Source organism: Paraphaeosphaeria sporulosa, assembly GCF_001642045.1.
Source record: "Paraphaeosphaeria sporulosa strain AP3s5-JAC2a unplaced genomic scaffold CC84scaffold_3, whole genome shotgun sequence".
Lineage (NCBI taxonomy): Eukaryota > Fungi > Ascomycota > Dothideomycetes > Pleosporales > Didymosphaeriaceae > Paraphaeosphaeria > Paraphaeosphaeria sporulosa.
In genome coordinates, this window is record NW_017253362.1 from 203659 (window position 1) to 227925 (window position 24267).

General features: G+C 55.3%; 11 protein-coding genes across 11 annotated transcripts; 4 read left to right on the forward strand and 7 right to left on the reverse strand.

Moving 5' to 3' along the window:
• Window positions 1-275: 275 nt before the first annotated feature.
• On the forward strand, window positions 276-1031 carry CC84DRAFT_1173457 (uncharacterized protein; the record flags this gene model as incomplete). The annotated part of the gene is made up of 1 exon (XM_018180037.1): window positions 276-1031. One exon carries the CDS (start codon window positions 276-278, stop codon window positions 1029-1031), a length of 756 nt encoding a protein of 251 aa, XP_018038223.1.
• Window positions 1032-1477: 446 nt separating this feature from the next.
• CC84DRAFT_1140196 (uncharacterized protein) lies at window positions 1478-3075 on the forward strand (the record flags this gene model as incomplete). Its single annotated transcript, XM_018176277.1, has 2 exons — window positions 1478-2818; window positions 2866-3075. The coding sequence occupies 2 exons, from the start codon at window positions 1478-1480 to the stop codon at window positions 3073-3075; spliced, it is 1551 nt and encodes a 516-aa protein (XP_018038224.1).
• CC84DRAFT_1238860 (general substrate transporter) lies at window positions 2865-4978 on the reverse strand (the record flags this gene model as incomplete). Its single annotated transcript, XM_018183962.1, has 6 exons — window positions 2865-3593; window positions 3645-4042; window positions 4093-4387; window positions 4446-4587; window positions 4636-4716; window positions 4762-4978. 6 exons carry the CDS (start codon window positions 4976-4978, stop codon window positions 3146-3148), a joined length of 1581 nt encoding a protein of 526 aa, XP_018038225.1. The 3' UTR covers window positions 2865-3145.
• Window positions 4979-5464: 486 nt separating this feature from the next.
• CC84DRAFT_521928 (beta-galactosidase) lies at window positions 5465-7723 on the forward strand. The gene is made up of 3 exons (XM_018186612.1): window positions 5465-5857; window positions 5909-6548; window positions 6617-7723. The coding sequence occupies exons 1-3, from the start codon at window positions 5545-5547 to the stop codon at window positions 7347-7349; spliced, it is 1686 nt and encodes a 561-aa protein (XP_018038226.1). The 5' UTR covers window positions 5465-5544; the 3' UTR covers window positions 7350-7723.
• Window positions 7724-7918: 195 nt separating this feature from the next.
• CC84DRAFT_1256829 (uncharacterized protein) lies at window positions 7919-9834 on the reverse strand (the record flags this gene model as incomplete). The annotated part of the gene is made up of 3 exons (XM_018184666.1): window positions 9587-9834; window positions 8373-9532; window positions 7919-8311 (listed from the first exon to the last, which is right to left on the reverse strand). Exons 1-3 carry the CDS (start codon window positions 9618-9620, stop codon window positions 7919-7921), a joined length of 1587 nt encoding a protein of 528 aa, XP_018038227.1. The 5' UTR covers window positions 9621-9834.
• A 377-nt stretch (window positions 9835-10211) lies between these two features.
• Window positions 10212-12193, forward strand: CC84DRAFT_1161920 (uncharacterized protein). The gene is made up of 3 exons (XM_018177859.1): window positions 10212-10869; window positions 10931-11361; window positions 11434-12193. The coding sequence occupies exons 1-3, from the start codon at window positions 10433-10435 to the stop codon at window positions 11850-11852; spliced, it is 1287 nt and encodes a 428-aa protein (XP_018038228.1). The 5' UTR covers window positions 10212-10432; the 3' UTR covers window positions 11853-12193.
• Window positions 12181-13107, reverse strand: CC84DRAFT_1256831 (uncharacterized protein; the record flags this gene model as incomplete). Its single annotated transcript, XM_018184667.1, has 1 exon — window positions 12181-13107. One exon carries the CDS (start codon window positions 13105-13107, stop codon window positions 12181-12183), a length of 927 nt encoding a protein of 308 aa, XP_018038229.1.
• Window positions 13108-13519: 412 nt separating this feature from the next.
• CC84DRAFT_1256832 (uncharacterized protein) lies at window positions 13520-13956 on the reverse strand (the record flags this gene model as incomplete). Its single annotated transcript, XM_018184668.1, has 2 exons — window positions 13748-13956; window positions 13520-13648 (listed from the first exon to the last, which is right to left on the reverse strand). Exons 1-2 carry the CDS (start codon window positions 13898-13900, stop codon window positions 13520-13522), a joined length of 282 nt encoding a protein of 93 aa, XP_018038230.1. The 5' UTR covers window positions 13901-13956.
• Window positions 13957-16913: 2957 nt separating this feature from the next.
• On the reverse strand, window positions 16914-18439 carry CC84DRAFT_1161921 (uncharacterized protein). Its single transcript, XM_018177860.1, has 2 exons — window positions 18270-18439; window positions 16914-18038 (listed from the first exon to the last, which is right to left on the reverse strand). Exons 1-2 carry the CDS (start codon window positions 18431-18433, stop codon window positions 17222-17224), a joined length of 981 nt encoding a protein of 326 aa, XP_018038231.1. The 5' UTR covers window positions 18434-18439; the 3' UTR covers window positions 16914-17221.
• CC84DRAFT_521957 (uncharacterized protein) lies at window positions 18392-19535 on the reverse strand. The gene has a single exon (XM_018186613.1). It carries the CDS (start codon window positions 19332-19334, stop codon window positions 18651-18653), a length of 684 nt encoding a protein of 227 aa, XP_018038232.1. The 5' UTR covers window positions 19335-19535; the 3' UTR covers window positions 18392-18650.
• A 384-nt stretch (window positions 19536-19919) lies between these two features.
• On the reverse strand, window positions 19920-23163 carry CC84DRAFT_1086171 (Utp21-domain-containing protein; the record flags this gene model as incomplete). Its single annotated transcript, XM_018174146.1, has 3 exons — window positions 19920-21116; window positions 21167-22987; window positions 23035-23163. The coding sequence occupies 3 exons, from the start codon at window positions 23161-23163 to the stop codon at window positions 19920-19922; spliced, it is 3147 nt and encodes a 1048-aa protein (XP_018038233.1).
• Window positions 23164-24267: the final 1104 nt, after the last annotated feature.

Consider the following 24267-nt stretch of genomic DNA (forward strand, 5'->3'; position numbering starts at 1 on the left):
TAATGCTTGTTTGCAATTGAGGCTGTTGCGCAGCCGACGATGCTAATTTGCACCCAGGCACAGACGCCGCACGGTTGGCATCCTGGGCTGGTTACAACATGAGCATCGGGACGCTTTGCATATATAATCTGCCGTCGCATCTATCAAGTTGATCGTCATCATACGGTTAATTCTCTCTCCCTTTACAAGAGTAATACATATCTCCGTCCTAATACTAATCCGCCATCTTCAACTCCTAATCGAAGCTCGTTACGAATCATTTCCTAATCACCAAAATGTCCACCAAGCTCTTCGCCTTCACGTCCCTCCTCGCCCTCGCGGCATCCCGCCCTACAATTTCAACACGCCGCGCAGAGTCCTCCGAATGCTGGCAAACCAATCCCGGCACCGTCTTCTACAGCTGCTCCAACGGCTACAAGGGCTGCTTCTACCAAGACCCCTGCAGCCTCCCACCGCTCTCTTCCACCGGCCCCACCCCTACCACGCCTCCTCCCACAACCTCCTCGGAGACCCCGGTCGAAATCCACGAACTCACCAAACCCCGCTCCTTCAACATCTATGTCCTCAGCGAAGCCCAGCACAACGTCCAAGACCAGGTCGGCCATGTTGACCTGAACAAGCCTGAGGGCAGTGCGATCACAACTACGAATGCACTCGTCTTTGACAACGTTCCCGCCGGTGCAAAAAACTGCAAGCTGAACTGGCGCAGCACTGCGCCCAACGATGAAAACAACTTTACCGTCAAGGGCTCCGGCCAAGCCTACACCCGCCAACTTACCGGTTTTCCTTCCAAGACTGAAATTGTGAGCTACGATGGGCTGAAGAAGTACCAAGACCCGAGCGCGGAGTGGAGCCCGAGTCTGGACTTTACCGGATGGACAGAGCAGCCTACCAGCCACGGAGGGCCAAGCCTCGAGTGCGGAAGCCAGGTTGCGTTGGAGATCAAGGGCAGCGATGTGGGCGAGGGGGAGAACAGGGTGTTTATTACCTTGACGGAGACGAATGGGTTCTATCTGACGTACGAGTTGTAGACATGGATTTGTATCAGGTTGGGTGTGGTTTGGGATGGTGGGTGAGGGGTGGGCGGAAGATACATAGAGGCTTCGAACGTACATCGCATACATAGCGGGTGTGCATCTACCAGGGATGATGGGTGGGGGCGGGGAGAGGATAGGGCGTAGGCGGCGGTGCATGGGCGTGGTTTGCATAGCGACGGCGTTTTTCTGGAATTGAAATTTGGATGCGAGGTGTTCGGGGTCGGGCAGGATGTATTGCGGTGTGTAGCTGTGCCCTGTACCGCTTAATTTTTAGTATTATTCACTCTTCGTGTTAGTTATCGCGGTCTACATTTGAATAATGTGAAGCAGGACACGGGAAAGAACGCCTGGTTGGATTACGTAATGCGCGCTAGCATGTCACTACTTTGCAACCTCGACCATCGATGGACAGTTCCTCCTACGTTTCTCATAAATCCCGTATGCGTGTCGCGAAAGCTTGCATACAGTGCAGAGCTGCGAAACGACGCTGTCGTCCGATTGAACAAGATGGACATCGTCCCTGCCAGCAATGCCAGTATAAGAGAGTACCATGCTCTCTGCAATATGTTCACGCGCAGGGACCAGCTCGTTCGATTCCACGCCCTTTGGTATCCCGAGAATCTCGCCAGGTATTACCGGAAACACTAGCAATCGAACTGGTAGACCTGTACCTCGCTACACTTCACGGAAAACCCCATACTCTTTTCCATCCAGCAAAGTTGCGGCAGCGAGTGCACGAGCAGAAACTACCCGATCGCGTGCTCTTTGGGATTGCCGGTCTCGCAGCGCGGTTCCACCCGTCACCTGCTGTGCGCGAGCGCAAATTCGAGTTCATGAAGCTGGCCAATGCGAGCCTCAAATCTCACATCGACGACTTTGGTCTTGATACCCTTCAAGCATGCATGCTTGTCAGTCATCTATACAGCGCAGAAAATGACCGCGATGTGGAATCTCTGTTCATTGCGGTCGCGTTCCGGATCGCCCATATCATCCGATTACCCGAGAGGGACCCGCAGGATCGCGCCGCCATCACTCATGAGGAGAGGATTCGGGCATTCTGGAGCCTTTACATGACGGATCGCTGGAGTTCTGCTGGCCTCAACGTGCCGAAACAGATGCCGGACGTGTATGATTCGTCCGTCCCGTACCCAATGAATGAAACCGACTTCTACAGCATATCCTCCAGTACCAGCTATGACCCGCTCTCTACCAGGAGGGAAGGACTGTGGGCACAGATGGTCAAGTTAGCTCGTATCTTCGGCGAGGTTCAGGACCTACACAAGAAACATGCAGACGGACGCCTTGTCCTTGGTGATGTCGAGCTCTTCACTCTGCAGCTCACAGAAGACATAGAAGCTTTCTGTCGAGATTTGCCCGCGGACTACCATATGAACGAGACAAATCTGACCAGAATCGCTCGGGATGGGCTCGGCGGAGACTTCGTGGCGCTCCACCTGGGCTTATACCACTACTCGACATTGCTCACCTTTCCGTTTCTCGATTTGCAGTTGAGCAACAGCCTTTACCAGACTCCTTGGGCGAATCGGTGCAAGAAGAACGCGGCAGCACTGAGTGATCTCCTTTCGTTGTCTAAACGAGTGCCAGGTTGCAAAGCGGTCTATTTCGCCGTCGCTCATATGACTGTTGTCTCTTCTGCTGCATTGCTACATGAGCTTCTATTCGGGAACGAGGACAACTCATCAATCACACGTCAAAGACTTAATGCGAACTTTGAAGTGCTTGTGGAGCTGCGCGATCTTTGGCCAGCTGCGGAAATGATGGTAGGTTTTAGTCAGAGACTGCCCTTTTCTGAGCTAATGTCAAATAGACGGACCGGCTGTTCACCTTCCAAAACATGTGTCTCCGCTCTGCGGACCCGAACACACACCGAGCCGATCCGTGGATGGTAAAGTTCCTGCTTCAACATTCCTTTCCCATTGACCCCAAGCATGCCGGGGCATCTGCACAAGGCAATTCGGTCGTTACCGCAACTCGTGAGAGACAAGTGAACGACGCACTGTCCATATTGCGACGATGATATTTGGGGAAATACACGCCAGCACTGCCCCAGAGACAGTACGCAATACCATGTGGCTCCTGTTACTAGCCTACTTGGTCACCACGCGCTCCAATTCTAGGTTGTCGTCCTTGCCGTTTTCCGGCCCAACCATTCCAGAGACATCCCCGCCCCGCGCACTGTCTCCGTCAAATAATATTGCGATTTCCTCGAGGGTCGGGCCCTTGGTTTCCACGAAGAGGGACCATATGCTTATGCATTCCACGACGAGAATCGCAATGTAGACGAAGTAGAACTTCCACTGTAGGTTCTTCAGTCCTACCGGGTTGATATAGTTCTTTGCGACGGAAGTCACAGATGTCATAGCGAACTGCAGCGCAATCCCCTTCGCGCGGATGTTGTATGGGAGAATTTCGGCACAATATGCGACAGTCAAACCTGGCCAGGCAAATCCAGCAGCGCCGTAGAAGAGGAAGATCATGGCGATGACAGCTTGTCCAGCGGCTGCATTCTTAGTTTGGGCGTAGACGGCCGAGCATCTACTTAGAATTAGCGGAGGTGCTTACACGACTCGGGGCTGAGGAACTTACGCAGTCCAGATGGTGAAGGCCACCAGCATACCCACAGCAGCGATCAAGAAGAGCTTCTTCCTTCCGAATCGATCGACCAAGAACACTGAGAACCCGATCGCAACGAAGAAAGACCAAAGCTGAACGCCGCCATTGATCAAGGACTGATCGTATGACTCCGTGATACCAACCGATGTCAATATATCTTTGATGTAGAATGATACGAGGCCGTTGCCAGACGCCTGAGAGTAGAACGATACTAGGAGGATCAACATCACTCGCTTGCGATTACCCGGAGTGCGGACCAACTCCAGCCATCCATTGTTCCTCGAGGTCTCCTTCTCAAGTTGTATGGTTTCTTGAATCTCGCGGAACTCGCCCTTCACGAAGCGATCATTTACATTGCCGTTTGCGTGGTACTGAACCTCTTTAGCACTGTGCCAAATCGATCAGTTACATTTGGCCTTACCTTGGCCAGGACACCGAATGCTTCATCGAAACGCCCCTTTGAACACAGCCAGCGCGGGCTTTCTGGCAGGAACCAGACACCGATGATTTGGATAAATGGCATGAGAGCCTGCAGCGCCGTCGGGACCCTCCACGAGGTTTCAGAAGTATACTTGACCATGCCGAAGCACGTCCAGGCCGCGATGATCGCTCCGACGAACCAAAGTGTATTATACATGGTGCTCAGCTTGCCACGATGCTGGGGATGCGCAAGTTCCATGATCAGTAGCGGCGCCGAGCCTTGTGAGAGGTTGGATCTGCGAAAACGGGTGTGTCAGTCAAGGAGCCATGTGCAGACGCAGCGGGGAGGCTTACCCGAAGCCGACTAGGAAACGGCCACCGATGAATTGATTTGAGTCGACCCCCGGAACGACCTGGAGTATGACTCCAACAAATAGAACCAGTAGTCCCACTGTAACGCCCATTCTGCGACCAAATCTATCGGCAACGATGGCGGCTGCATGCCTCTGTCAGCCTTGATGGCCCTTGGGCTTTGATAACTTACAGAAAGGCATGGCTGCGATGGCACCGATGTTCTGCATCGCCGTGAAGAGTCCGATGCGACTGCCACGGGGATGGTCAAAGTCTTGACGAGTCAGCAAGAGGCGATACACCAGTCCATTGAACGTACATTCTTGCCATGGTTTCAGCGTTTGCAGCCCGTTGAGCAACGATCCATCATAGCCGTTGATGGTGGCCCCCAGGAACAGTATCGGGATCATCAGGTAGAGTTTCCTCAGGCCAGGCTCCTTGTACCACGTCACTTCAGGAACCTCCAGTCGGCCGGTCTGCGCAGGGTCGTGAGGAGATCGGCCATGCTCCTCTACGGTGGCGGTCTTCGCGTCCATGTCGGGTGGACGGAATATGAGGCAGTCAGAGAAGCTTGAAAACGTGTCGCAAATAATACCAGCAACTGGAAGAGGTCTTGTCGACTCGAGAATGCTGTTAAGACTAATTTATCACGGCACTGGCACCCATTATATACAAATTACAGCGGTGTCGAGGGAATCACGCTCTCTTGAGCTCACGGTATATATACAGCCTCGACCGACGCCAACCTTGCTTCGTGTCTCCTAGCTCGAGTCTTGCGAAGAGATGGGGCCCCGGAAATGGACGCGGGGACCACGCAGTGAGGAAGCCAATGACTCGCTCCATATCTTTGCGGAGATTCAGCCAATCAGAAATATTCAATGCCGCAAGCGCTACCTGCCGGCAACACCCGCGCACTCCTCCGTCCAGGTACACATCACTTAACGAAGTATACGGACGAACATCCAATCGCAATGCTCCAAAGCCGCAACACGTTGGGGTAACCCCACAACTGCATCACCGCGGCTTGCTTTAAAGTGAAGGGATCTTTGAACCCAGTTGACATTGGTTCCTCTTGATTCTTCTTCACACAATTAATTTCACAATGGTGTCCCTCCCAAATATCCCACACCTACAGCAGTATGGCACAACCAAGCAGCTCATCGTCGACGGCAAACCGTTCCTCATGCTGGGCGCAGAGCTGCAGAACTCGTCGCTATCCTCCGCAGAATACATGAGCGAGGTGTGGCCCAAGATGGTGACAACAAACATCAACACTGTGCTTGGAGCGGTCACCTGGGAAATGATCGAGCCAGAAGAGGGGAGGTTTGATTTCGAAGAGTTAGATAAAGTAGTACTTGGGGCGAGAGAACATGGGATACATCTTATTCTGCTGTGGTTTGGCTCTTGGAAAAATGGCACGTGCATCATTGCTTCGATGGGAAGTATGCACAACTAACGCTGCCCAGGACGCTCGACTTACGCACCAGCCTGGGTGAAGACGAACCCGGAACGCTTTCCTCGCGCGGAGCTTCGTAAAGCTGGCGGCGTGCTCCAGATCGCTGATGTTCTCACGTTGTTTTCGGAGGAGAATCTACAAGCGGACATTACAGCTTTCCAAAAGCTGTTAGCACACATTAAGACTATCGACCAAGGTCACAACACAGTCCTCATGGTGCAGGTTGAAAACGAACCTGGTCTGCTGTTCGACAGCCGGGACGGCAGCGATCTAGCCAATGCCGCGTTCGCAAGAACTGTGCCCTCGGAATTGGTCGAGTTCTTTGACAAGGACTACGATGGCCTACATGCAGATCTGAAGAAGAATCTCGGGCATTTCGCTGGTGCTAAACAGCAATCGGGAAACTGGGAGAGCATCTTCGGGAAGAGCGCGCAGACGGACGAGCTCTTCATGGCCTACCACTACGCCACGTACATCAACAAAGTGGCGGCTGCCGGAAAAGCGTCGTATCCTTTGCCTCTCTACACAAACGTGTGGCAGAACTACGCCGCCGACGACAGCGACAATGACTTCCCCGTCGTGGTAGGCGGCGGCGGAAAACCAGGGGACTATCCCAGTGGCGGCGGTACGAGCAATGTGCTGGACATATGGTACGTTGAATTCCCAAACAACTAACGCTTTGGTATACGTCTAAGAACAGTCTAATGGATGCTCAAAGGCTCCGTTTCGCCCCTTCCCTCGACTTCATCGCGCCCGACATCTATCTCAACGACTACGCCTCCTCCTGCGCCAAATACCGCCACAAAGACAATCCCCTCTTCATCCCAGAGCAGCGCCGCGACGAGTACGGAGCCCGCCGCATCTGGAGCGCATATGGCTCCTTCCAGGCACTCTGCGCTAGTCCCTTTGGCATCGATACGCTTGAACCTGAGTCGAATCCGTACACGAAGCACTACGCGCTGCTCAAGGACGTGGGCGCTATCGTGCTCGAGGCGCAGCGGAGCCCGGAGTCCGTCACGGGGTTCTTCTTCGATGAGCTGCCCACGGCGTGGAAGAAGGGCGATCGGGACCCCGCAAAGCCCATCGTGCGCACCTTTGGCGAGTGGACGCTCACCATCTCCCGCTGCTTCGTCTTCGGCAAGCCAGGCGCAGGCTACGGCATGGTGGTGCACCGCGGCGGCGGCCGCTTCCTGCTCATCGGCCGGGGGTTCCAGGTCGAGGGCGCAAAGCCCGGGTCCAAGTTCAGCGGCATTCTGCGCTTCGAGGAGAAGAGCGTTGCGGATCGCGAGACCGGGGCGCTACGCACGGGCAGGGTGCTGGGCGGGGACGAGACGCGGAGCGGGCAGTTTGCGATGATGCCCGGCGAGGACCCGGATTATGGCGGGTTTCCGATTGCAGTGACGATCCCGGCGCGGACGGGGGTCGCGCAGGTCGAGTTCTACGCCCTGTAGCTGGGGTCGTCACAGAGCGCTGGATCCCGCACGAGGGTAGAATGAAATGGAAACAGCTCTGCCTCCTCCACCTACTATCCCTTACATCTTCCTCGCACCGCCTCCCCTCCACCGCCTCCCCTCCACCGCCTCCTTCTTTCTCTCCCTAGTAATGATGCTAGTACAGACGGGGGTTGTACAAGTAGAGTGTTATATATTCTTTCCAGGATGGTCACAGTGCGCTGGATACCACGCGAGGCTGGAGTAGAAACAGTGCATCCTAGCTTCTGATAACTTGGCTGTGTTCGCCTACGCCCGTTCCCTAGCGTAGCCCCTCGCCTCTCCCTTGTCTACTGGCCATCTCTGCATCTTCTGTCCTGCAACCTACCTTTTCCCTTACCTGCTCGCCCCCGTATGCCTGTTCTACTTGCCATCTCTACATCGTTTACCTTGGTGCTTGACCCCTCTTCTTGTTCTGCCGCCTCTGCCTACTATTCCAGGTGCTCCTTCCCGGCGAGGACGGGGGTCGCCGAGGTGGAGGTTTACGCGTTGTAGCTAGGACAGTCGCCGAATGCGCATCGCGGTCGTTGTTACAACTTGGCAGTGTACGTCTGCACGGGGACCTCGCCGCCACTTCTCGCCGGCGGCTCGCGGAACCACACGTCGCGCGTGCGCGCCAGGCTCTCGAGCTCGTCGAGGCGGTCCAGCGTCGCGCGCAGGTGCTCCTCGAAGCCTTCCTCGGCGCAGATCTCGCGGAAGGCATTCTGCATGGCCACCGAGTCGGCGCGCACCATGCCGTTGGCGTCGATGTGGATGACGTTGATGTGGTCGAACTGGCGGACAAAGTCGGCGCGCGTGATGATCTGGCGAGACTCGTGGAGGGGGATCTCGGGGAGCTTGAAGGTGTCGCCGCCGGCTGAGGGAGGGTGGTTGGAGTGCTGCTCGCGGTGGACGAGGGCGCGCGCGAGGACGAGGGCTGCGGCCTGTCAAAGGGTTTCAGTCAGCTTCGTGTTGGAGGAGTGGCAACGGGGGGAGGCGGCGTACGCAGAACTTCTGCTGCTCCTCGACGTCGTCGTCCATGGACTCGCCGAGGATCCAGCACTGGTTCAGAAACCAGGATTTCTCCTTGCGGTTGATGTGTGCGCATGTCTCGAGCATGTCGCGCGACTTGGCGACCTGGTTCAGGAAGATGAGCCGCCCGCCGACTTTGGCGAAGACCTGGTCGAGGACGCTCTGCGGGACGTCGTCGCCCATCCTCGCGCGGTACTTCTTCAGGGCCGTGGTGACCGTGTCCTTGGGTATGTCCTTGATGTTAAAGACGTGCATGTTGGTGGCGTGGGGGATCAGTTTTTCCAGCGTCCAGTGCTCGTCCGAGGTGAAGACGACGGTGACGAGATCGTTGCCGGCCCAGATCTCGGCGCGCTGCTGCAAGATCTCGAGCAGCGCCAGACTGCCCTGGTCGTCGTTCTTGAACAGGTGGATGTTGTTGATGATCAGGAGCAGCGGCTTCCCGCGCGCCTTGCGCATCTTGAGCGCGACCTTCTCCATCTGGTTGAGCGCGCGCTCGACGTCGAGCAAGGGCGTCGAGTCCCGCGGCCCGCGGATGCTGAACAGCGACCCGATGTAGTCCTCGTGGTACTCGAAGTCGATGGCCTTGCCGAGCCGCACGCGGAAGACCTCGAGGTCGTTGTGCGCTTCCAGCATGGCGATGCCGTCGCCGTGGACCTTGCGCATGCCCTCGAGCAGCAGCGATCTCTTGCCCGTGCCGCGCTCGCCCATGATGAGATAGTAGCGCCCGCGCGCCCTGCCGCCGAGTATGTCGTCGACGACGGGCTGCTCGGCGCGCGGGACCCAGTACTCCCTGTCCAGAATCTCCTGGATCGCATCGGGATGCGTGCCGAGCGCGATCTGGCCGAGCGCCACGCGCTCCTGCGACGAGTAGCCGCGGCTGAAGGCATTCTCGATCTTGTCCAGCACCGTCGCCTTGTACCATTTCGAGTAGGCGTAGCCGCCCAGCCCGAGGCCGAGGAGCGAGATGAGGGCGACGGCGGAGCCTTCGAGCACGCTGCGGGCGAACTTGGAGCGCTCGGGGTGCGGGCCGGCCGACGGTTGCGCGCGCTTTGCGCTGGGCGGGGGCACAACGTAGATGCAGGGCGCGGTGCCTCTGCGCGGGAGGCTACCCGGGGGCAGCAGGACTTGCCATCCTGTGAACTGTCAATTGGGCTTCTGGATGCTTGGACCGAGGGCCGGAGGGGTACCTCGTCGTCTGCTGCTGGCCACGGAGCGTCGCATTCGGTACAAGATGCCACGCGTGCGTGGTTGCAAGTTGCGGAAGCTCTACATCGAGAAGTACTACAGCTTCGGATAATGCGGCAGCAGCACGCCTTGGCTAAGCATTTAGCTTGCTTGGGTACACCGACGTCCTCTATTACGTGTCTCAGCTGCACGCTGAAGCAAGGTGAATTGGCCGGACATGGCGCTTTTGGAGGTTGGCGATGGAGCTGGATGCGGGGACGGCGCGTTGTTGTCCTGGGCCCTGCATGCAATCGACACCCAGCCACGCACAGCCACCGGACGCGAGTCATGCGCTACACCCACTCTCTACGATATGCGTGCTCTCTTCGAGATAGCTACCCGGCTCACGTGCTGGAGAGGTGCATGCGAGGTCGAAGCAGAGGTGCCGTGAAGCCACGTAGATTCAGTCGTCGCTGAACGGACAGGCAGCAGTCCATGTTCGGATACGCGTCTTCGCGTTGAAGCTTGTGGCGCAGCCCACCTAACCCCCTACAATCTATGTGTCCACACTCGGCTATCGGCGTTGCTAGGCATCAACTCGCTATATCGTCAGGTCTCGTAAATGTTCTTCCTATTGTGTTCGACTAACTCCAATTTCGTTGCCAGTCGATTTGTCCTTCCCAAACAACCAATCACCACAGCTTTCGCCCCCACGACCCCACAGGAGCTTCACCATCACCAGATCGGACCCTCTCAACACGTGCGCGACTCCCCAGACAACACTTCTGTGCCATTCCATTCCATCCAATTCAATTCCATTCAACCAAACCAAATTCAATTCACCTCACCTCACCACACCCCATCTAAACATGCAGAGCATGTTGAACCGCATGTTCCACCGGGACTCCCTCCCTGAGAACATGCCCAGCATCTCAATCATGGGCCTCGACTCCTCCGGCATAACAACCATCCTCAAAAAACTCGCCTGCACCCCAATCACCACCATGGCCCCCACCATTGGGCTCACCATCGAGACAGCAAACATCAAGATCGAAACGCCTACCCAGGGCGGCAAGACCAAAAGGTTGGGACTCACCGCGTGGGCGACCGATGTCGGGGGATGTTCCAGGCTGTACCCGCTCGTCCAGAAAATAATGATCGACCACGCGGCGCCGTCTGGCGTCGTGTGGGTCCTCGATGCGAGTGACAGTGATAGACTGATGGAGAGTAGGGAGGAGCTCGCGAGACATTTGCAGGCGCTCGAAAAAAGAGATGCAAGTCGTGGGAAGGGGCTCCCGATCTCGATGTAGGTCTTTGGTGTTGATTTCTTTTCGCGAATGAGACAGTTACTGATGTTGGCGTGCAAGACTCCTCACAAAGACGGACCTACCCAACAGACAAAGCCTGGAAACCGTGCGCGCTCAGCTTGACAACGTCCTCGATGGCAGGATGGTCGCGTGGTTCGAAACATGTCCCACAGCCCCTCTTCCTTCCAGCGGCTTGCCAGAAGCCTTCGCCTGGCTCGGCGACGCCATCGCTCCACCGCCCGCAGAGACACCAAGCTCAGCCAAGCCCACCCTTCCGGAAACCGAGAAAGCCATAGGCACCAAGCTCGCGGACATGCGGTCCCCCTCCGCGCTCGCAGCGAAGCTAGACGACTGGCTCCGGCGCGCGGAAAAGGACGGGCCTGCTGAAGACCTCCTGCAGCAGTTCTACGCCCGCGATCTACCCAGCTGGGACCACTACACGCATCTTCGCCTCGCGTACGTCCTGCTGCTCAAGCATGGGCGCAGAGAAGGTACGTCAACCCGTCCACCACTTAGTTTTCCCGTCACACCCCAACTTCACTCTTGCTGACGTGAATCTGCAGGCAAAAACAAAATCTTCACCGGCTTCAGGTCCTACATCGACCACAACGGCAATACCAGCGGCAAGTCGTTCCACACGACGATGACGTATTTCTGGGTGCAGATGGTGCATCTGGGCATCGCGTGCATGGACACACACGCCCGCACGCGCAACGCGCATTCGCTGAAATCAGAGGGGCACGGCGCTGGTCTGGATGACTTTGCGGCTTTCCTGACGGTGAACCAGTATCTCGTCGATGGCCAGCTGTGGGCGGATTACTACTCCAAGGAGGTGCTGATGAGCCAGGAAGCGAGGGAGGGCGTCGTCTTCCCGGATATCAAGGGGCTGCCGGATGTCGTTGCCTCGGCACCTTCAAATTACGTTACAAAGGCGATACCGTTGGAGAGCGTGTCGGTGTCGAGTACGACTGCCTTAGTCTGATCGGTAGCATCGACGTGGTTCGGAGACTTTGGGAACTGTGGAAGCATGCTGGATCCAAGTTTCCGCGGAAGCATTGGGCACTGCGGGAACGAAGACGTGCGTAATGGGTCGATTGGATACCAGAGTGGCTCCTTCTAAGCTGTGAGTATGTGTTACGCGCGGTAGACTTGGCCCAATTAGGGATGATGTACTGTGAATCAGCAAAACCCAACTATTCGTTGCGTCCACAGTAAGCAGAACAGAATCAAAATCAAAATCAGGATCAGAATCAACAACATGGCTTTGCAAAACTTGCTGAACCAAACACGACCATGGAGCTACTACCGCTCTACCCACGCATCCGCCGGACGATCCTACCCCACATCGACGCACGCTCATTCCTGGGGTGGGCACTATACGCCACAGCTTGCTCCAGCTCGGCGAGGCTGCGGTATCGAAAGTTGCGAAGCACGAAGCCGCCATCTTCGCTGGGAGCTGGAATCTCTGGGCCCGTTGCGACAGCGGAGGTGTACTTTTGTGCATCAGGCAAGGGTGCTACGGTACCAGCCTGAGCATTTAGGGCAGTCACAACAGCGGGGTCAGACGTCAGAGGCGCAGGCGAGGATGTTGCGTGGACGGACGCAGCCTTTCCGCGTCTACGCCGTACTTCACGGCCCACTGCGAGGACCTGGGGCAGGGTGGGGGAGTCGGCATACGGTACGAAGAGCTGTTCGGCTGCTGGATCAGCTGGTACATAGGCATGCGTGCCAGGGGCTCCCAGGGACGGCGATGGTGAGCTCGCACCGTACACGCGCACCAGCGTCTCTGGACGTGCGTGCAAGATGGCCTTTACCGGTACCCGTTCTGAGGGAGCGCCAGCCGATGCACCACTGCCCTCATCAACCTGCCTGGATGGCACAGGACCTGGCAGCTTCCCACGCGCAACTGCACCCTGTTGTTCATCAGTCTTCATTGCGCCCTGCGTCTCAAGACCAGACCACGCATACGGATTCTCGCTGCCATACGCCATTCGAACCTTGTCCCGCTGCTTCGTCTTCAGCACATTCTGCCACGCTGAAATCCACTCGTCGCACGTCACGGTCCAGAGCGAGAGATGGACTGCGATCTCGCTTGACGACACCCATTCGGGGGAAGGCTTCCAGCCCTCGGGCTTGGATGAGAGAATTTGCTGCATGAGGGCGGCAGCTTGGACGGCGAGTCCAGGCTTGGATGCAGGGACCGGGGGTGTGGTTGCGGGTGTGCTGATTAGCGACATCGTGAAAATGAGGTGTCGACTTGGACGGTGGTAAGTTGTGTTGCGAGTTTCTCGGTCTCTCTGATATAGTCAAGTAGATGTCGACGAGAGATCGAGCAGATATATCCTCGCCGTCTCATTGTGCAGCACCGCCGGTCCTGTGAGCAGTTGCAATCTGCGTCCGGGCCACGTGCAAGAGCAACAATGCAGTCGAGTCGGACTCGTGAGCGCCAGGCTTGCGGTGGTTCGGCCGGAGCGATTGAGGCGCGCGTCAGTGTTCCGAAGCTTTCACCCGCCTGTCCTTTGACGCAGGGTTTCACTGCCACATCGCGCTCCACACCGCACTTGGACAGAACAACATCTCAATTCGTTAAAACAATTCATGCATAGCTCTTGACGTTGCAGATAAGCCATCCGAAATACACGTATCCTCCTAAGCAAACAACTTCCCTACCAAAGCCTTCATCTCCTCCTCTCCCGGCGCATAGACTCTATCCACCTCCTTACCGCCCTTGAACACCAACAACGCAGGTAGCTTCTCAAGCTTCATCTTCTCTTTCGCCTGTAACGCACGTCAGCTCTTCTTCCCCTACAACCCTCATCCAAAGGGGGTGCCTGCCTCCTCAGGGTTCTGCTGGAGATCGAGCTTGTAGTTCTCGACCTTGTCCGCAAATGCGGGAGCGGTGGCCTGGAATCGCTGCCGCACTTCCTCCGGGATGGGCCCGTCGTGCACGTAGATGGTGACGAACTTGGTGGGCTCTGCGATGGCGGCGTCGAACTCGGCTTGGCTGGTTATGGGGGTTGCGGTGGCCATGGTTTGCTCGTGTAGATGTGAGTGCGAAGCGTTGCCTCGGGGTGACTGTTCTTGGACGGTGGATGCAGTGTTTGTGATGGAAAGCAAATCGGGAGCAGATGCGCGATATTTATGTCGATAGCATTTCTCTAAACTTCTCGCTCTCGGACATGATTCTCTATCCGTATGCGCCGTTTATGGGGTTTCGTACGTGTGGGGTTGGTGTACTCGCCCTGCTTCAGGTTAGGCCGACGTGGTTCTTGGGTGTTTCAGGTGGGTCGCGCTGCGCAGGCAGGTTGTCGACCAGCTTGGCGCGTACGTGGCTAGAATCGAATGCAGCGGTGAGTTAGACGCACCGGATATACACGTGCGTTTCGGGGCAGATGGCGGAGGAATGGATTTATAGTCTAGGACAGACATATTCCCCAAGAAAAAGAAAGAATGACGAGGGGAGTTGAATCCGTTCGCTAAGAGATCCGATTGTTTGGTTGGTAGTATTCGCGGCATCTAGGTAACTTGCACCAGTAGGTGTTGTCAATGACCTAAGGTTCGGATGAATAGCATACAGCGTCATCCGCGATCCGGGAATGCTGTCTATATAATTGTAATAGACCGATAATCGTCATCTCTGAACTTGTGTTGTTCAACGGGATCACTCCTGCCATTCCTCCTCACACGTCTCTGAATGTTCTGTTCGAAGACACCTACCCTCTGATAGATATTTACTCTTCGTCCGTCAGGTGCACGATCATGCCGTTATACAGCAAGACTTGAAAACAACTTCCATCTTTAGCGCGTTTACTAGCAAAGACAGACGAGATGAACATTGCGAATATGTCTTTCTTCCGAAGACCATGATCTTCTGTTGGGTCATCGAGATAGGCACGTCCTATAGACACGGCCTGAGTCCGGAATTGGCAAGTGAATCCTGGGTTTCCGATAAATTCATTCTGTGGCAATGGGTTCAGAGCTAGTACAAATCGTTTCCTATCACGTCTGCGTGACCCGAGCTTGCTGATTTTCAGAAAAGGGGCAGTCAAAAGAGTGACGCGGACTGCAAACGGCCGAACTGGTCGAGCCCCATTGATTGACTGTTCACCTTTGATCTGAGCCAGTGATACACGTAAGAGAAGCGAGGTACGCCCATCTTTAGAGATGGCCTTCTTGACGTAGAACCTGATGGATTTATTGGAGCTTTCCTGGCTGCGTCTGATCAATCCGTGTTATTTCATTCCACAAGATCTTCGATCACTTCATACCATTGCCTCAAAGGCGAAGCGATATTGAGGTCATGAACTCTGGAATAGTGTTTTCTACTTCTCGCCACTTGGCCATCGTAGAATATGGTGCCAGTAGTATGGTCTTCAAGGTAGTCCTGCTCTCGCCCGAAGTGTAGCATTTGTTTCGAGAGATAGCATTCTTGAAGTGCCCACCTGCGAAATTGTGACGGCAGTTTACCCACCGTATCTCGATTGAAGATTCGGCGTAAAGGTCTTCGAGCCTGTTCAAATACAATCGACTTCTCTCATTCCCATCGATCAATCCAAAATTAGTGGATTCATCCGAGTATATGGTATTCAGAAGGTCATGACCGCAGGGTCTTATGTCGAAAGAGCGCTTGCAGAGGGACCTATAGTGCTATTAGATGGGATTGCTGGTTCAGTAGTGATAGTCGCATTCCGATATCACGCGACCTAGGCAGCAATCCAGCCACATCGCTGAGATCCCGGGTCCCTGTGATGTGTTTGTTAGCTCTCCGGTGGTATTACTCGGTCTAGGTTGCAGTTGTGAAGCCTGCGATGCATGATAATGGCATTTGACGAGGGTGGAGCGTTAACGGGCGGAGCAATAGGTCGTGCGCGCGAAGAGTTCAAATCGATCGCAAGGAATCGATCCTCGCTCTGCTGTTGATGTTTAATATACAGTTGCTCGAAGTGTCAAGAGCTCAAGAAGATCAGGCACAGGATGTATAACTGCACAACCCTACTGCGCAATCGTATTTGAGAAAGACGACGATTGTTCGTGTCCAACGTAGTCGCGTGCGAACTTTGTGACGGGGACTGCTGCTCCAACTTTAATTACATTGGCTGGCCTGAGGCAAAGTGGTGACGCGAGGCGACAGCTGAGCGACAGCTAAGGTTGTATGCAACCTTCTTTTCTGAAGATGCTGTACGCGCGTTATGCAGGCCTTATGCTACCATAAGACTTAACGCCTAGAGAACGATCTGTGGGACTCATGTTAGAGATCCCTGTCCGCCAATCAGAACACTCAATCCCCGGCTTTCGCGTCTACGCGGGACCCCATTCCGTAGTAAACTGCGCTTAGTTTGTAAGCTTTCCAAAAAAGGAAAAGTGAAACAGCTATAGCTTGGAAGGTGATGCTGCTCTTCATGCAGAGAAACATGTAGGAGGTGGGCATATGGAGCGGGCGCAAAGGGTAGGTGCAAAGGAAAAGCAGGCATGAGAAGTAAGTAGTAGCACATGTATCCCTGTCCCCTCCACCAAATTACCAAGTCTTAGTCCGAACGCTTAGCAGACAGTAGGAGCTCGTTCTCCCACCTTATTACAGCGCTTCCATTCACTGGCTAACAAGCATAATTAAATCTGTACGAATGAGCCCCTAGGCAGCTACAATTTTACAGCTCCAGCTGCAATGACTGCTTCGCCATAGCTAATCCATAACTGACCTTCCCTTATGTCACCGCGCCCGACACAAGGCACTCTATTCCCGATTCTCAGTCTGGAATCTACCTATACACGCTTCTCCTACCGCTCCACTAATCGAACACATAGACTTCCTACGCCCCAAAGTAGAAAACATCCACATTCTCTTAAATCACTATGTACTAATTCTCCGTGCACCTTGTAGGCCCGAATCACGCAGTACACAACCTTGGCGAGGGACCAAAACACACACAGATGCTCTAGATAGCGAGTTTAGCAAGATCTAAAGCTTCATCATTTCTCTATGTGGAGTGTTCACTACCGACTTCATCGCGTACTAGACTACGTGCATTGGCGAGTGGTGGTTTCTCGGGTAGAGGTCGCGTAGCTTGGTAGCTGCGAGGCCGGACTTCCTTCTCCATTGTAGCTATGGCAGCGTAAGTATTGGTAAATAGGGTTATCGATACATGAAGTGAATAGAAGCGAAATGAAACACTAAGCGCCGCCATGCAGTGCGCTGAAGCACGTGAGGCCGACCCATCCACCCAGCCCCCTGCCGACACCTTACCGAATGCTGGATACCAAATAGATAGCACACCTGAACGCCTTTCTACCCGTGACTCTGTTTTCCCACCCCTTTCCCTCACCCATGCCACTTCTCCGCCAATCGACCCAGCGTCAAGGCTTCCTGCCGAAGAATCGCTCATTCGTTAACCCCCCCACAATATCCTCTTTCTTGATCCGATCCGGACTTTTCATCCCGCTCGGACTACTCATGTCCATGACGTCCTCGCCCCTGCAAATGCCCATCTCGGCCCACATATCCTTGACATGCTTGTCTAGCTGTCCTAGCCATAGACACTTGCGCATGCGATCTAGTACCTCCTCGGGATTCGTGTCCTCCGCGAACCCCTGCGACTTGAACGCGCCGATGCTATACTGCCGATAAAACTCAAAGTCATCCGTGCCCCGCGTGGCCAGCCCGCCCATCGTCAACGTCCACGTGAGCAGGTCGGCTGCGTTAGCCCAGTTGAAGAAGAGACATTTTTCCAGCGCAGCTTTGAGGCGCTGCGACGCGGCATAGACCATGGGGCCGTAATTCTGGTTGTACGCGATGACAAGGAAGATGGTGAGGGCGAGGCAGAGGGATTGGTCGACGGGATTGCGCTGGAGTGAGGAGTCTTCTTCGCCGCGCTTATACCAGTCGAAGAGCCGGTAGACGAGTAGGCAGATTTGCTTTTGCATCTCGATAGGGTCGACGGGGCATTTGCGGTCGTCGTTCCAGACGTTGAGATCGCCAACAAAGATGACGATGTTGGAGATAAGGTCGTAGAGGTCCGGGTCGAGCTTGAGGGGGTGGAACAAGCGGAGCGTGCGGGTGGAGGCCGGGCGCCCGCGGAAGGAGGGGATGTCGTATTGCTGGATATGGCCGTTGGAGTCCATTAGGGTGGCGTAAGGTCTTTCGAAGGTTGACACTGCGTGTGCGACGCTGTGCCTGGACATGGTCAGCTGGATCGTCCGTTGAAATCCTGTACGATCGGATGGTAGCCCTGTGTCAAGGCGACTGATACAAAGAAAGATTGACGAGAAGGTGGAGTTTTAGAATATATGGTCTGAAGCATATAGATGGGGGGATGCCCTGGTGCAGAGGTTCAGATGCAGATTCTAAATGAGACACAACACTTCTGCGGAATCCAACAAAGGTAGAGTTAAGGAAAAAGCTCACATAAGAATAAAAGTCTGCAAGCATGGATTCGATCTCAATGCTGACAGACCGCCCCTTTGCTGAATCATAGTCTTCAGACCATCGAGATGCAGCTGCCTCTGTAGCTGCGCCCACTCCACGTCCTGGTCAGACGACACTGCACCTTCCTCAATGCATAAAAGCATGAAAACGGCAGCAATGTTGTTGTCATCGATCTGAGACGTACTATCACTGAGCTGTTTGTTAATCTCCGAAATGGCATTGATCTTGTATTGCAGCACATCTTGACCATTGCTGGCGCCCATGGCCTGGCGATAAAGAGCACTGGCGGTGAAAATAACATAGATGAATGACGAGCCTGTGGGACTTAAGATGCTTTTCGATATCCAGTTGGTGGTCGCTTTATTCGAGGTGTGGTGCTGGTCGACCGGTACGAAGCCACTGGCGTAGGTGTTGACGACTGCGGGGCAGTGTTAAAGAATGGAGTACATGGACCAAATAAGATGTCTTACAGTTTTCGAGCAGATCTCTCGTATTGCTATCCGTTGGTACAGGCAGACAGTCCAGATTGGCGACGAAATCGACCGAGAACCCGCGCCGGATTACCAGCTGGTTAGACGCATGTGGCTGAGTGCACAAATCGCCAACGCATTGTGGGTTGTCACACAGGCTGCACGAAGATGAGGGTGGGCTGAGATAGGGCTGACTGCGGCTGCGAGTCGAGAGCACACTACCGTTCCTGCTGCTGACAGGCGACAGATTGGACGGAGTCGACCAGGTAGTCGGGCTCGCAGCAGCGTGTTGCCAGGATGGCGAGACTAAGGTAGGAGATATGGATTCGGCTATGCTGCTTTCTCTTTTTGGAATCTGGGGTTTATCCTCCGAGGGCGATGTAGACTTTTCTTTCTGTCGCGTACTCCATGGCTTCTTGCTCCGCGCCGACTTCATGACAAAACTGCGGACATTTTTGTCAGGCTTGGCATTGACTCCATTGGCGCCGGTCGAGTCAATGAACATGAACTGCTGGGGCCGTTTGGGTGGTCTGCGACTCCTGCTGCCGGCCCTGGAGTCGTTTTGGTCGTCCATGCTACCGCGGATGGGCGCGCATTGCGGCCCGGCGCACACAAGACGGTGGAACTGCCTTGGCGCGCGGCCGAGGCTCCTCACTCGCCTCTGTTGGCTAGCGGCTGTAGTGGTGCGGCTGCGAAGTGGCGTGGGTTCTGCACAGCGTGGTCTCGAGTGTTGTATATCTGCCACCCCAGAGAGGAAGTCGATAAGGCAGGTTGGAGGTGTCCAAGAGCCGTCCGAGTCCCGCAATTAACGACAACGTCCGGGCCGTGCGCCTGGCGCCTTGCCGCGTCCGGGCTAGCCCGACAAAACGGTCGGAAGCGTTCCGAAACGGACGAAACGACGGGGGAAGACGACATGCAACCTGCGTCCTGGCGACGCCATGGATGGGCGGCAGCAGCTCATCAACGCATCGCGAGGCGCGCCGCGCTGTCCCCCTGTGGCCCTGCGCCGTGTCAAGCCCAAGATGGGGGTAAGGACGGCGGCACACGTGCGCTCGCACCACAGCGCGCAGACCTCACCTCAACCGAACAATGGCACCGAAGCACGGCAGGAGATTCCATGTCTTGAACACTGCGACTCGAGATATTATGCCGCGGCCAATCACCGCGCGCTCCTCACCCAGCCCACTACTCCAGCCGAATAACCCACCAGCCCGCCGACTCTCTCCCTCTCCCTCTTCGCCTCCTCCTGCCACTTCCTCAGCAATCCTACGAGCTGCTCGTCCTGCACTACTACGTCGCCGTGCAAGCGGAGGAACACGCTCATCCACGCCTGCACGAGCTCGTAGTCTCTCCGCTCTGCTAATCTGCCGACCAAGGCCTCGATGAATGTCCGCAGCTCGTCGTACGGCGGCGTTGTGTCGAGCGTGCGTATCGCAACGTCTGCGGCTGACGGGGGCAGCGACGAAAGGTGTGCAAGCACAGGAGTGTAGTCACCTCCTTCTGCTGCTTGTGCGAGGCGGCGCGTAAACTCGCTTGTTGCTGTCGCAGCCGACGACCGCGACGCAAGCGCTGAGCTGGAGATGCGCGATGTTGGTTCAGCGTCTGCCGCAGCGAGAGCATTGGCAGGTTTGCCACCCTCGGTAGATGGCAGGAAGAAGGGCGCTTTCTCGGGGGCCTTGGGTGCTTCTTTGGGCTTGTTGCGCGCTCGTATGACATCGAGATGGAGCAACGTCTGCCACCGCGCTTTGGGCACAAGACTGAGCGTGGTGATGCCCTCGCTCAACTGGTCCATAACGGGCACAGCGGTTTCGTCCTCATCCTCGTCGAATTCCTCTTCAGCTGCTGCATCTACTAGATCTTCGCCGCCTTCTCCAGACGCCGTGGGAGCGCTCATGATGGCTACCTCTTCTTCCGAAATCTGTCGCGTAGATACGTGCGTGAAGAGTGTCCGGTTTGTCCAGATATGTACGCCTACTTCGCCTTCCAGAGCCGTAGCAAGATACTCCCCGGATGGTGAAAATGAGACTGCGGTGCAAGTTCCAGGCAGCTTCATCGCGTCAATCAGATGGCCGGTCGGCAAGTCCCATACGCGCACAGTGGAGTCGGAAGTCGCGGCTATGATCCATCGGCCGTCGTTTGAAAATGTGTAGTCAACGATTTGAAGGTCGGCGTGCGAGCGCGAAGACCACAGCTCACGGACAAGCCTCTTGGTCTCGATGTCAACCACTCTGATGGAACCATCGTCGCAATTCATCGCAACCAGATCGCTGTTATTGTGGTATCGAAGGCCGAGGATTTTGGTCATTGGGTACCAATCCACTTCATGCTGTAGTACGCCCGTCATGAAATCCCAGAACTGTTGCTATGGTCAGTAGTGTCACTCAAGAGTATATCGGGCGAACTGACTTTCACTTTTCCGTCATCGCTACAGCTGATGATGACTCTGTTCAGCCCATCCACTGTCAGACCAGTGATAGCCCCCTTGTGACGGCCCTCGCCCTTGTTAAACTTCTTAGCCCCCGCAGATTCCGATTCGAGAACGTCATCTCCTCTCTGGAGTCTTTCGAGCTTGAGCTTCTTCGCCTCCGCCGGCGTCAGTCGCGAGGGAAACCTTCGTCGGTGTTGGCCAGATTGGAGGTTGTACATGTCGATCGCACCGCCAGCAGATCCGATGATAGCGAACGTGCCGCAAGGGGAGATGGCCACACTCGTGACCTCAGTGTCATCGCCTGTGCTAAAAGTCCATCTGCCTGCTCTTTTACGGCCCCAGAACCATGTCCTTGCCTTCTTGTCCCCTGCATGCCCGGTCACGATGCTTTCCCATCCAGTCATGCTCGCCTCAGGTGTGCCCTTGTCACCTTTGGTCTTAGAGGAGTTGTTCCAGATGCCCGCAATGCCGGGCATTGCTCCCATCCCGCCATCGCGGTTGAGAGAGCATGCCATACAAGTGATTGCAGGAGCCTTGAGGTTTTCAAAAGCACCATGGAGCCTGGGATCCTTGACGCCTGCTTTGAGGAGTCCAGCCTTCTTTGCTTTCTTCTGCACAGTGCCTTGACTGAGCTCAGTACTTTGGCCGTCGCGTCTCAAGCTCCAACCCCATAAGCTGCGATCCTGGCTCGCACTCAACAGCCACTTTCCAAGATCATCCGCACCGTCTGAGTTGGAAGGCAAAAACTTCAAAGAGGAAATAGGTGCAGCGTGTCCGCCGCGCGAGTGCAGAATCCGGGGTACTGCCGAGAAGGGTGTTTGGTCGAAAAGCCAGCTCTTCAAGGTGTTGTCCAGTCCACTTGAAACGATAACGGATTGGCCCACGAGGAACTCTATCCGACTGATACCACCACCAACGCCTCCCTTGGCGGATGGAGGGGGATTGTGTGCGCCGTTCAGAGTGCCCATCTTGCGACCTTTCTCATTGAGGTCCCAGAAGGTAATATCGCTGCTGTATCGACTCGCCGTAGCCATCACACCTTCTTTTCGACCGTCTTCTCCCGCACCGAGGCCATCCGTCCTGAACGATATGGAAGTAATTGGCGTTTTCTTGGACGATCCAAGATTGAGGCGCATAACCTCCTTATCCACGCGGACATCGTGAATGCAAACGGGGCCTGACTCGTACGCAATAGCGAGGAGGGACAGCGCAGGCGCCGGCTGCAGCGCAGTTACCGAGCCACAGTCCGCGGCGGGAGGTAGGAGTGTGTACAGTAGCTTTCCAGTATTGACGTTCCAGATTTCCACGGAGCCATCCTGCCTTCCTACGAATATCTTGTTCAAATAGGTTGGCATGTTGCACAGGCAGCCAGATAAGGCACTGGTCGAAGAGCCCTGTAGCGTCGTGTAGTGCTCCAGCGTCGCCGACTTCCACACTTCGATTCTGGTGGTGCCGCATCCAATGATCCACTCGCCAAATGCAACAAGATGCGTGATGTTTTCGTCCAGACCCCGGGGCAATTCCAGCTCGTTGACCTTCTTGCCGCGCTGGAACACCCAGATTCCTCGGGCTGACTGCGCATCCGGACCACCCCATGCTGCTAGAACCACCTTTTTCCATGCCAGCGTGGCCGTGATGTCCTCTGGTGTCTGCGGGCGCGTGATAAAGACGAGGTTCAGGCCGCGGCGCAAGTCGTACGTCTGCAGCGACCTGCCGACCGAAGTGGTGATCTGGAACGTGGCTTTACCAAGCGGAATCGACGTGAACGGGACATCTGTTGGAGAGACTAGACCGACAGTCTATACTTGTTAACATGCGCAAGATGCTACGGCGGGAGAGAGCGTACTCTGAAAGGCGCAAAGATCTTCGACTTGCGCGCGATGGTCGCGTTACTTTTTCCATTGCTGGCCTGGACCTTCTGGCGCTTGGCGGCAGGTCCATTGGGGGCGTTTTCGGGCACTTTGAGCGCCGGCATCGTGAATGTTGCTGCTTGCAGTGTTACCGCGATGCGCTCGCAACTTTTTCTTGCGGAGCGGACTGTCCTGTGATTGGCTCCCGCTTCTCGAAAGCTTTGGCCATCGGATCAACGATAGACCCGCTCCGTATCATGTGACAAGCCGAACACCTTCCTGGACATCTAGACACCTGCAGCGTGTCGAATTTTCACCCCATTTCCCACGTAGTCGCATCCTCGCTAATAACCAGCAAGTCTACATGCAATGCGTGTCTTCATTTTGCGCAAGTACGCTCAATCGACGATGAACGGTGCCGATGCCCTCAGCTCAGTCATCGAATCGAGATCAATATTGCAACTTGTCTGCACGAAAGTCACGCGCCGCATTCGCCGCGTGCTTATTTTTTTTATCAGTCTGAATCCGACTCCATCAGATCAACGAGGACGAAGGCCGCTTACTCACTGGACTACTCCGTTCCGCTTTAGGGAATGCTTGTGGAGGGTTCAGAGTGACATCCGATCGACATATGGAGGCCGATCCAAAGTATGTCATTCGGCCCGCTACGGAACGGTGCATCCGAACAGTAACCTGGCAGCATGGACTTTCCGCAAGGCTGAGTGTTGTCAGTGACTGTGAGATCCGCCCCGCAGATCGACAGTTAAGGTTCGTTACAATTAGGCGTACATCAGGTATTAAAGCCGCAAGTGCTCTATATGTGCTTAATCTTGCTCTGGATTACAACGACATCAATAGGTCGACTATAGTTGCTGCATAAATCTTGCTCACTGTCACCTTCGCGGTCAATTAGGGCATCTACCCAAACTTCTACCATGGCTACATGACGCACATAAGAGCTCCAAAACTACCAAACAAAAAGTCACACCAGAGCCACCATCACTAAGACAGACTCCTCACAACACCTCTTCGAGCTCGAACTAGGCTTCATCATCGGCGACGTCACAAGAAGCGAAGGCAAGCACATCATCATGCAAAGACCGAGCCCAGACCTTTCATCCCCTCCTGAGACCGTCAGAGTATGCGACTTCCGGTTTATCTCCCTCTTCAGGCCCACCCACCTCGGCTTTGGAGATCCGGAGCGCTCACCAAAAGACACGATATGGGAA

What these genes read in the sequence shown, in the direction of transcription:
- CC84DRAFT_521928 (XM_018186612.1), top strand. Translation starts at nt 5,545, where the DNA reads ATGGTGTCCCTCCCAAATATCCCACACCTACAGCAGTATGGCACAACC. An exon ending in GTTTGGCTCTTGGAAAAATG is followed by an intron (nt 5,858 to 5,908) that starts GCACGTGCATCA and finishes AACGCTGCCCAG; the next exon opens with GACGCTCGACTTACGCACCA. An exon ending in AGCAATGTGCTGGACATATG is followed by an intron (nt 6,549 to 6,616) that starts GTACGTTGAATT and finishes GGATGCTCAAAG; the next exon opens with GCTCCGTTTCGCCCCTTCCC.
- CC84DRAFT_1161920 (XM_018177859.1), top strand. Translation starts at nt 10,433, where the DNA reads ATGCAGAGCATGTTGAACCGCATGTTCCACCGGGACTCCCTCCCTGAG. An exon ending in AAGGGGCTCCCGATCTCGAT is followed by an intron (nt 10,870 to 10,930) that starts GTAGGTCTTTGG and finishes TTGGCGTGCAAG; the next exon opens with ACTCCTCACAAAGACGGACC. An exon ending in CAAGCATGGGCGCAGAGAAG is followed by an intron (nt 11,362 to 11,433) that starts GTACGTCAACCC and finishes GTGAATCTGCAG; the next exon opens with GCAAAAACAAAATCTTCACC.
- CC84DRAFT_1161921 (XM_018177860.1), bottom strand. Translation starts at nt 18,433, where the DNA reads ATGCTTTTATGCATTGAGGAAGGTGCAGTGTCGTCTGACCAGGACGTG. An exon ending in TTGCAGACTTTTATTCTTAT is followed by an intron (nt 18,039 to 18,269) that starts GTGAGCTTTTTC and finishes GACCATGTCCAG; the next exon opens with GCACAGCGTCGCACACGCAG.
- CC84DRAFT_521957 (XM_018186613.1), bottom strand. Translation starts at nt 19,334, where the DNA reads ATGGACGACCAAAACGACTCCAGGGCCGGCAGCAGGAGTCGCAGACCA.